Source organism: Camellia sinensis, chromosome 12 (genome assembly GCF_055761805.1).
Source record: "Camellia sinensis isolate YWXY chromosome 12, ASM5576180v1, whole genome shotgun sequence".
Taxonomy (NCBI): domain Eukaryota; kingdom Viridiplantae; phylum Streptophyta; class Magnoliopsida; order Ericales; family Theaceae; genus Camellia; species Camellia sinensis.
In genome coordinates, this window is record NC_138972.1 from 143,077,325 (window position 1) to 143,087,351 (window position 10,027).

At 35.4% G+C, this 10,027-nt stretch overlaps 2 protein-coding genes across 4 annotated transcripts; one reads left to right on the forward strand and one right to left on the reverse strand.

Annotated features, from left to right (window-relative positions):
- Positions 1-1,211: 1,211 nt before the first annotated feature.
- Positions 1,212-5,120, forward strand: LOC114293246 (vacuole protein). Of its 3 annotated transcripts, none has more exons than XR_014347392.1 (7): positions 1,212-1,755; positions 1,853-1,948; positions 2,343-2,383; positions 2,939-3,056; positions 3,445-3,525; positions 4,367-4,490; positions 4,865-5,120. XR_014347392.1 is itself a non-coding variant. In XM_028237290.2 (6 exons), exons 1-6 carry the CDS (start codon positions 1,507-1,509, stop codon positions 4,421-4,423), a joined length of 642 nt encoding a protein of 213 aa, XP_028093091.2. In that variant the 5' UTR covers positions 1,212-1,506; the 3' UTR covers positions 4,424-4,705. The 3 variants fall into 3 exon arrangements, 1 of the variants encoding a protein (XP_028093091.2); XR_014347393.1 differs by having other exon boundaries at positions 4,851-5,066; XM_028237290.2 differs by lacking the exon at positions 4,865-5,120 and having other exon boundaries at positions 4,367-4,705.
- Positions 5,121-6,397: 1,277 nt separating this feature from the next.
- Positions 6,398-9,715, reverse strand: LOC114293248 (uncharacterized). The gene is made up of 4 exons (XM_028237291.2): positions 9,197-9,715; positions 7,146-7,317; positions 6,916-7,032; positions 6,398-6,839 (listed from the first exon to the last, which is right to left on the reverse strand). Exons 1-4 carry the CDS (start codon positions 9,304-9,306, stop codon positions 6,726-6,728), a joined length of 513 nt encoding a protein of 170 aa, XP_028093092.1. The 5' UTR covers positions 9,307-9,715; the 3' UTR covers positions 6,398-6,725.
- Positions 9,716-10,027: the final 312 nt, after the last annotated feature.

Genomic DNA, 10,027 nt, shown 5'->3' on the forward strand with positions numbered 1-10,027 from the left:
ACAACACACAGATAACTAGCTATATCAACATTACCTCTCCAGAGAAATTTTGAAACTTCTCTGGATCAATCCAGAGAAATTTTAGCGGTTTGGTTCTTCTCTAATCTGTCACTTATATACTCTATTACCTCTAGCTACTGATCCATCCAAACAACATTCTAGGTGAATCTAATTTTGGATCTTTCAATTCTCATGAATCTGATTTTGCTTTGGAATTAGGTTTTGTTGGGAAAGATTTCAACAGGAGCTCAAAACGACTTGGAGAAGGTGACCAAGATGACCTATGCTCAAGTGGCGATCTATGGTTTCAGCGATAAAGTAGGTCTTCTCTCATTTCTTCAAAGAGAGGACACATTTGAGATGACGAAGTCGTACAGTAGCAAGATCGCTACAATCATCGACAACGAAGTAAGAGAATGGGTGGCAAAGGCATACGATCGCACGTTACAGTTGATAGAGCAGCACAAAGAACACGTAGCTCAAATCGCAGAGTCGATCGATGTGTCCCTGGCGGAGGAGCTGAGTGTAGAAAGGAGAGCAACTGGTCAAGGGTTGGGGATTTAGAGCTAGCGGTGATCAAGCTCAGGACAATGTGGATGGAGAGGGGATGGGGTGAGGGACCTTAGACTACAAAAGAATATATTGTGGACCTAATCCATTACTAAAAATTAGATAGGGACTTTAGATCGATTTTCTCAAAAAAAAAACAAGTTCTCAAAACAACATTCTTATAAAATTTACATAAAGTCTTATGAACAAGTAGGGAGAGAATTAATTCATACGTGAATAGGATTTCTTAATGAAAATTTTATCAATAAAGTAGGATTTTTGGAAATTTTCAAAAAAAAAAAAAAAAAAAAAGCGCATATAGAATGTCTTTCTACATTAACTTATCAAACTAAACTTAAAAAAAAGTTGATATAAAAAAGCATTGAAAAATGCTTGGGAGCACTAATTAGTGCTCCCACTAATTAGGTGGCAGTGGCTCTCGTCATGAATGATGTGATGTTTTGGTCTTGGAGTTGTAATTTTTTTTTATTTTTTTTATTTTTTTAATACATTAGTGCTCTCACTAATTAGGTGACAGTGAGTCCCGTCATGAATGATGTGATGTTTTGATCTTGGAGTTGTAATTTTTTTTTATTTTTTTTATTTTTTTAATACATTAGTACTATTATTAGTGATATTTTTAGTGGGATGAATCATTGTTGAAAAGCATTTCCCTAACAGCATATCTAATAATGTAATGATTCTTGCCCAAACCAAACTACACAATAAATTCCTCCCCTTCATTATAAGTCAACAAACCGACAGATTTCTTGACCAGCAGGTGAAGAATTAAACAAGCCAAGCCTAAAAATTAAAAGCTCAGTCTCTCAAGAACAACGTTCGCAGATCAGAGAACAGAGAGACAGACGCAGAGAATTCAAGCTTAGGGCTTCTCTTACCGTGTGTGTTTGGGAGAGCCACACAGAAATTTTCTCGGGGCCGAGAAAGTCCCAGAAAATGGCGAGAAACAACGCACAGGGAGAGAACTTGCAGAGAGGTAACTCCGGCGCTTCAACCGCCTCCGCCTCCACCTCCACCTCCGCCTCCGCCTCCGCCTCCGCCGCCGCCGCCATCAGAGTTAGATCCAGACCCGATCCTTTCTTGGTCGTTTGCCGATGCTTCAGCATCGTAACCTCTGCGGCTGCGATTCTCTGCATCTCTGTCAACATTCTCTCTGCCATTCGTTCCTTCAAAGATGGATCTGATGTATGTAATCCCCCTCTCTCTCTCTCTCTCTCTCTCTATATATATATATATGCCTCTGGATTTGTATGTAAATTTATTGTTTTGTGGATAATTGTAGATATTTGATGGCATATTTCGGTGCTATGCGGTTGTGATTGCAATGTTCGTGGTCGTTGCCGAGACAGAATGGGGATTCGTCATCAAGTTCTGGAAGGTTTACTTTCCAATTTTGGATTTTAATTTGTTCTACGAAAGTTGAATGTCCATATGATACAAAATGTTAGAGATTCGAGTGTTGAAGCATTTATGTATCTGGATTCTGGATCAATTTCAGATTTCACTTTCTTCATACTATCCTTCACAAGGTGATCTTGGTTGGTTACATGAGATTATAGTGGAAATTTTACAAATTTCATAAAACCTATGCATTTGTTATCTATGTTGACTCATATAATTGATAATTTTACATGAAACATATCGTCATAGCTTCGCTGTAGTTATTGGCTTTACATGCCAAATTTTGGGTAAAACCTAACTTAGTTTGGAAACCCTTTCGTTTATCACAAAGCTCACATTATCTTGTATTGATTTCAATCAATTACTTGCAGGTGTTGGAGTATTGGGCTGCTAGGGGTATGCTGCAGATCTTGTATGTTTCAATTTTCGCTAAAGACTTAGCCTGCTTTTCCTATTACCTCCTTGCTTTAATCATGCAATACGAGTTGAATCGTGATACATGCAAAATCATATGATATGAAAATGCATCTCACAATTTAGGTCCCCGACAATTATGGATACGTATCTTTTTTCATACAATACGATACGTATCATACGATTCTGACAACACTTGGTTTAGTTGGATTCTTGGCATGATCAAATCCAAATCCAACATGGTCTTATTTTATATAGATACAAGTTTTCAGAATATATTAAATATTTTAGTTTTCAATAAGGTAGGTAATGTGAAGTGGGTAGTGGTTGACCTGTTTACCAAAAAATAGATACTTGGTTGCTTAGTTTTGACTGCTCTTTACTGTGTAAGAAGCTAAATGTGAGCTGAATTATCACTACCAAGAAAAGAAAAAAGAACTAAATTATCACAAAACTATTTAATCATTGATGGAAACTTTCAATGAAACAATCCCACATTTTAGTGAAATTTTAGTTCTGTTTGTGAATCATAGGTCACTATTGTTACTTTCAGTGTTGCGGTGATGACAAGAGCTTACCCTGAGGACTCTGGGGAACGGAAGGAGCTCATTCTTTTCCAAAACATAGCAAGCTACATGCTTCTTGCTTGTGGTGCTGTTTATCTTATCTCGGTGGGTCAATTATTTCAATATGAATCTATGATATAGAAACTTGCCCTGCCATGGTTCAGTTGTCACTCATTTGCTGAACTGAAGTTGGCTTTTTCATGGAATAAAATAGAGTTTAAATAAAGTGTTGGTTTGAAAAATTGAATAATAACTTTGTTATTCTTTCAGAAGTCATATTCCAACACTGTACTTAAGAAAAAAAGTTCCCAACATTTTTCCTGTTCACTCAATTCTTGTGATCTTTGTGATTTCCTGTTTTGCTCATATCATGAATGATATTGAAGAACTGATGAAGAATTTGTCCTCTGTGTTGGCTAAGCACACTATCTTTTGTATCCCTGTAGAGTTAATCATTGATTATGTCTAATATGTATTTCAATATCAAATTCAGGGAATTTTATGCATTGGCCTTATCAAACGTCAGCGCCAGAAGAAAGAAGTTTCAAGAGATCAAGCTGTTAAGGATCTGCAGGTAAGCTAGCATATATCCACAGACCATGCCCAAGCTTCTTGTTATTTCCGTTCCTCTATTCCAGAGTATGCTGTATCTTCAGTTGTGACATCTGCTTAATGAGATTCTTTGCTTTCCCCACTCTTCTTCTTCTTAAGTAAGACAATCAGATTGTCATTTTTTTTTGTTTTATTATTTTTGTTTATATTTGATGCCCTGGAGGCCCTCTCCAAATTTAAATGCTCTATAATCATCTAAGCATGGTGATATTTTGTGCATGTGATTTCTTGGTCAAGACAGTAAGCAGTCATGTGTACTATTGTGGTGAGCAAGTGGTCGTGATTGATGTTTGAAGCTGAAAAATAAGCTTTACTCGAGACTTAGTTCTGCAACATTCAATTCAGTACCTATACTATATGTCTCTTAACATCTTGGTGTAGTGTAGGAATGAACTATTACATGGCTGGAGCTTCATTGTAAACATTGAACTTTTTTTTTTTGTTGATAAGTCATTGCAAACATTGAACTTGAGTTGCTTGGATTGTACATAATGCATAACAAAATGTTCATGTTACATATTCCTATGGCTAGCTCATATTCTCTTTTGGATTCCTTATGATTGGTGAATCACAGTGAAACATACTGTGTAACCAACAAAATGTTCGTGTTACTCTTCTGGTGGCTAGTTCATATTCTCTTTTGGATTCCTTATAATTAGTGAGAAATATGGGGCATTAGTTTTTCTGTTTTTTAGATATCCGGTAATGCTGTTGTTTTGATTTGTTACTAGTTTCAGTTTAGTAGTACACACGTCGATTTTCTTATGAATCACATCATAACTTTCTTGTGTTATCAATTGCAGGAATTGGAGCAGCGTAGAGAGGAACTTGAAGCATTGTTGATTGAAGAAAGGGGTTAAGAATTGGGACTAGGATCCAACACCATCCCAGTGTTCAAGCTTGAACTAGAAGATGGAAGCTAGAAAAGTGAGTTTTTCATCTTGATCATGAATTTCATGTTTGTATACTTGTTCTAATAGTGTGTTGTTTTCATCAGATAGAAACCTTACTAGGGTCAATTCTTTGTAAGAATTATGTAGATTTGTGAAAAAAACTAGCACTCATTTGATTCTTTTTCCTTGTACACACATTTACAAAGAGCAATACATGTTCAAAGACAAGCATCACATGCTCCTCACAAATTTTGTTAAAATGGTGAATTGGTGTCCATTGTTAACTGAACTGTAGTTGCTCCACAATTCATGATTATAGTTTGCAGCAAATGCTGTTTGGTATGGAATTTTGGTGAACTGTGACGTTCTTATAGATGTTTAAATGAGGCAAAAGGTTTGGTATTGCAGGGTGTTTTCATTAGTTCAACAACTGTTTTGTCTGTTTCGGATGTGTGGGAGAGAAACCAGTAAAGCAAAGGTTTTGGGGAGATGTTGCTTATTGCTGCAGCTTAAATGGGATGCTTGTGTTTTTTTTGAGGATTTTGTATTAGACCATGCGATGTAGTTTCTGTTTACAACTTATGCAGTAAAATAGCTAAAATAAGAAAAACTGATTATCAGGAATTTAAATTCTGGTTATAGATGATCAACTTTTAGTATAGAATAAGCTGCGACAAAGTAGGAATGTTCAAGATCAGTCGGAATGAAAGAGTGAACAATTTAAATGTCTTGAAGAAGCTCGCAAGAGGCTTCAAGATCAGTTCCAACTACGTAAGGTCGCATACAAGAGGGAGAAATCAGAACTGCTTGAAGGGATATATATGTTCATTGCAATCAAACTTGGATTCTCTTTACCCCAAAAACAAAAAGGAAAAAAAAAATTGGATTCTCAGACTAGATTTTTGGAAATCCTTCATAGTGAGTTAAAAATGTTCCATCAGACCCCATCTCACGAGAAGATTCTGGAAGCAGAGGTGTTTTTGAACCAAGAATGACATTTGAGAATGTAATTTTGGAGCTTCAAGAACCAAATTAAAAGATTGAAAACTCGACCCTTCCAAGGGATGAAGATACTGCAGAGCTAAGAAAAAGCATTGGGAACAAAAGCGACCCTCTCCACACAGAATTGCCCACATTGAGCAGGAGAATCAGGAAGAGGAGAGATATCTCACCAAAAAAAAAAGAGAGAAAAAAGCGAAAAAGATGCAAAACAAACTTCAAGGTTTGGAGTAATGTTATATAGCCAGTGTTCTATGAATCTCAAAGAAAAAGAACCTGAATGGAATTCTTGGTTGGAAAAAGTGAACAGACAAAGAAATACAGGAACTGTAGATGGGAGTTAGAAGGTTGCTGCAGTTTACTCAAAGCCGTTTATTGAAAAAGCAGAAATGCAACTACGCAACTACCATAGATAGGGTACATAAAATTTCGTTCTAAGAGAGCAGTTGGACACACAAAAACATTGCTCTATTGAGCAGGAGTAAGAGGAAGGAGGATTTGCAACTAATGAAGAGGGTCGAGTCTTGGGATTGTAAGTTTAATGGAGGAGGAGTTCGAGATGTGTAAATGGGTGCTATACATACTCAAAAAATGTTCCACAATCTATATTAAGAATGAGTGTATGCATATAAATATACTCTCTTTTTTGGATGCGCAACTTACTAGTTGCTTTCATATAACATGAGTTGGGGTCGAGTCATTTTCCTTGTCATTTTTTTTTTTTTTTGCATTTTCTTGGGTTACATGCTGCAAGCAACCCTATTATCCTTTGATTTTGCTATGAAAAAACTGCCTCATTTGCGGTGAAGATTGCAATCTCTTATAAGATTCCTGTAATTGCAAATTTGGAAGTCTCTCTGTGATGAGATTGTGATGGAACGTGTGAAATTTCTCTCTATAGAGTTAGTGACCAGCCCCACAGCTCAGGAGATAAAAGAGTAATTTTTCTCGGCAAATCTTTGAAATTTCATAATTTTCATACTACCAACAAAATAATTCCTTGGCAACAATCTGAATAAATATGACAATAGAAACTAATCAATACCTAGGTATTCATATGACAATGTGTGATTAAACAATTCAATGTGCATTGGCAAAAGTATCCCTGCCAACACAGAACAATTTCAATGGCTCAAATTGTAGTGCAAATAAACAAAAAAAAAACTACTTCTTTTTGTTTACTCTATTGACGAACCACCTTCTTTTAAATTTGTTTTTGATAGGCAAAGTAAGGGTACTCGAACTTGAGACTCTTTAGGGAATGTGTCTGCTAGGAGGCATTTGATGAACCTGGAATTTGAGAAAATTTCATGAGCCCTTCCCTCAAAGCCTCAAGATTTACCCCGTCTTCAACTAAGATGCTGGTCACTCCCATTTTCGAAACCTGCACAACACCCCGATAAAATATCAGGTTTGATATGACAAAGTTTTTAAAAATCAACAGTGTGGGCAGTTTTTACTGCTTCTATGTTGCGATCCTCGTCGTCAAAAAAGAGCATTGAATTATAAGGCACCCCGGTCCTCCTATTAATTCTTTGGAAGTGCTCTGTTTTGTGTGTCCAACTCGAAAAGATCTCCTGAAAAACAGTTTCAGGCATTTTTATGTAAGTTAAAAAAAAATTTAAAAAAAAATTGAAGTATTAAAAAGCTGAATTGAACAACAAAATTGAAAGCATTCCGAATAGCTCACCTGGGCTACAAGCATTGATCTGACATCCAATTTCTCAAGAAATGTCATTGCTATATCTGCAGTTGGCGATCTAGATGCAATGGCGACATCGATTCCCTTGTCCTTAAGTGCATATAGGATGCCTTGTGCATGGGGGAACAATGATGGCATTTCATGCTTGGATCGAGATTCACTGACGAATGAGCAGACACTTGCATTAACATTAGATAATATTCTAGACATTGGTTGGAGAAACATAATAAGCAGATCAAAGTGGAAAATGAAATGTGGAAGCATAAGTAACAAAATAAAACATCATAAATTCGGAAATTCAAACTAAATTAATTAGTTATTCCTTATTATCCTTAACAAAGCCATGGTGGTAGAGAGACAAACATATCAGGTGAAGATCAAAGGATCCACATGATAAGGAGACTCATGTAGTAAATTTGTTACTAATTCCATAGAACTGCCTTCAATCATGTTTCCGTCCAATATCTCTATCAATATCATTAGTTGCGACAAAGCAACGATGACTACTTATTTTGTATAAAGTTTGCCCACTTTAAGATCAAGCTTTTGAGTACATAAAGGTGAGCAATTCTGTTAAATAAAATCGCCCAACGAATAAAAAGAACAATTTTCTAGGTTTTTTTTTTTTTTTTTGGTACACAAATAAACTTCTGCATATATGGCACAATGTAATATACTATCAGAACAAAAATGCTTTGGAAAACTCCATTCCTTTATCATAGTGAAAAGATAAACAAATAGTAAATCCAATTATTTTTCAGGTATTCACAAGATCAGAACATGTTATATCATGTTAATACTAAGAATGTAAAAAGTTGGAGCAGTGGTGGAGATAAAGCATGTATTTATTTGCTTAGCTGCTCAGTCTCAATTTGAAAAACGTCAATATGTATTCCCATCTGAAAGAAGAAAGGTATCAACTTTTAATGTTCAAGAAATGTATCTCAGTTTTGCTCTTTTCAAATGAGAGTCACTTAATCTTGTTGTTTAGGTTGCAATTTGCATCCCAAAGAGGCAGAGAGCAATACATTTTTAAAGTAATTCCATGACACAAGTTGTTTTTGAGGATATTTACCAAAGCCATGTCATTTGTCGAATTCATGTGTTTAAACACAATTTCAAAACTTTAAAGGTGTATTATTAAAACACGACAATAATGAAGTCATAAAACACACAACTTCATATAGCCTATTGTAAAACCATTTTAAGTTTTTTTTTTTTTCCATAAAACAACTCCATCCTTGGTCATATTTTGAAAACATGACTGTCTTCACAAACATAAATTTAAGAAATAATATTTAAAATTGCATGGCTTTAGTAAGAAAACTCGTAAGTTCTTCCTAGACCTCGAGATTATCTTTTAAATTAGATTTTCATACCTAATTCTTTTTAACAAATATAGAAGAAGTTATTAGTTGGTCCAGGACACTGTCACCAGGCGCTTTATATACATCGTGATTGGTGGAGGAAGTGTTGGGTGATTAGGAGTTTGTGATGGTTTTAGAGTATGGCTAGGTAGTGTCACAGGACCACCCAATAATTTTTCAATATAGAAGATCTGTCGACTGACTAATGCTAGGAGCACAAAAAATGAATCATAGAATGGTCCAAAAAAATGCAATGGATGGCTGGGATTAAATCCAGTTATAGTAAGGTTGACATTCAAAATAAATCTCAGCTTGTGATACAAATACACGTTTTGTGATCCATTCTTTTTAATCCCAACCATCCATTGCAATTTCTGTAGATCATTCTGTGATCTGTTGCTTCTATTGACCACTACTCTTTAACAAATCAATATTTTCAATCGCTTGTGATCCTTTGCTTAAATTCCTTAACCATATATATATATATATATATGTTCACGTATATTCATTTAAATATTTACTAATTAACTGCAAAGAAAACAACATTCAACAGAAAACTCGAACAATCAGAAAACAAAATGTAGCAAAAACTGAAATCAAAGAACTCGAAAACTTGAAAGTGTGAGATTGAAACGAAGATATATAGTCAAGAATCAATAATGAAAAGTTTACCAGTAGAAAGGCCAGAGAGTGTAGTCGAGATCGAAGACGACCAAACGAGGCAGCTCTTGAAAAATTCCCATTATCTCCATCGCCTCCTTCTTCACCTTCTCGTCCTCCATCTCTCTCTCTCTCTCTAGAAATTTCTTACTTTCTCTCTCTACAATAGGGGCCGCACCTATTTTCTTCTCTTCGTCAAAAAACACGAAATTGCTTCGAACCAGCCAGAGGCCTCTTCTACTACTCTGATTGGTATGGTAGACTTAAAGCGCGCTAAAATTGATTAGATTCGGTGACAGGTCACCATCCTCTACATCCATTCAGCGAACAACAAGGATCCTTTTTTCTAAAATTTTTTAAAGTGGTGTATTGTGTGGTTGAGATTTAATGTTAAAAAATTGATGTGACTTGTCATTAAATCTCAACCACACAATGCACCACTCTAGGAAACTTTAAGAAAAAAAACTCTAGAGAATCCTTGCTTTTCAGCGAATGCCACATAGGTTGACACATTAGACTGTGGATAGACAACTGAAAAATACTATAACAATGCTAGGTGACTCAAATTTTCTTGGTTAAAATTACCCGAAACATTAAAAATGACGTTGTTTTGAGTGTAAAATAACGTCGTTTTAACATATTCAAATCATTTGAGCCACACAAATTCGAGCCACCAAACATTTTTCATAATATTATATATCTATATCAATTGATATGACATAATTTTAAATTTTATATTATAACATAATACATTAATTAGTACATATAATACCACCGTATACAACTGAGCGTGGTTATGGCTCAATTAGCCCGGCCCATCCCCCCAATCCAGCTCAATAGTTT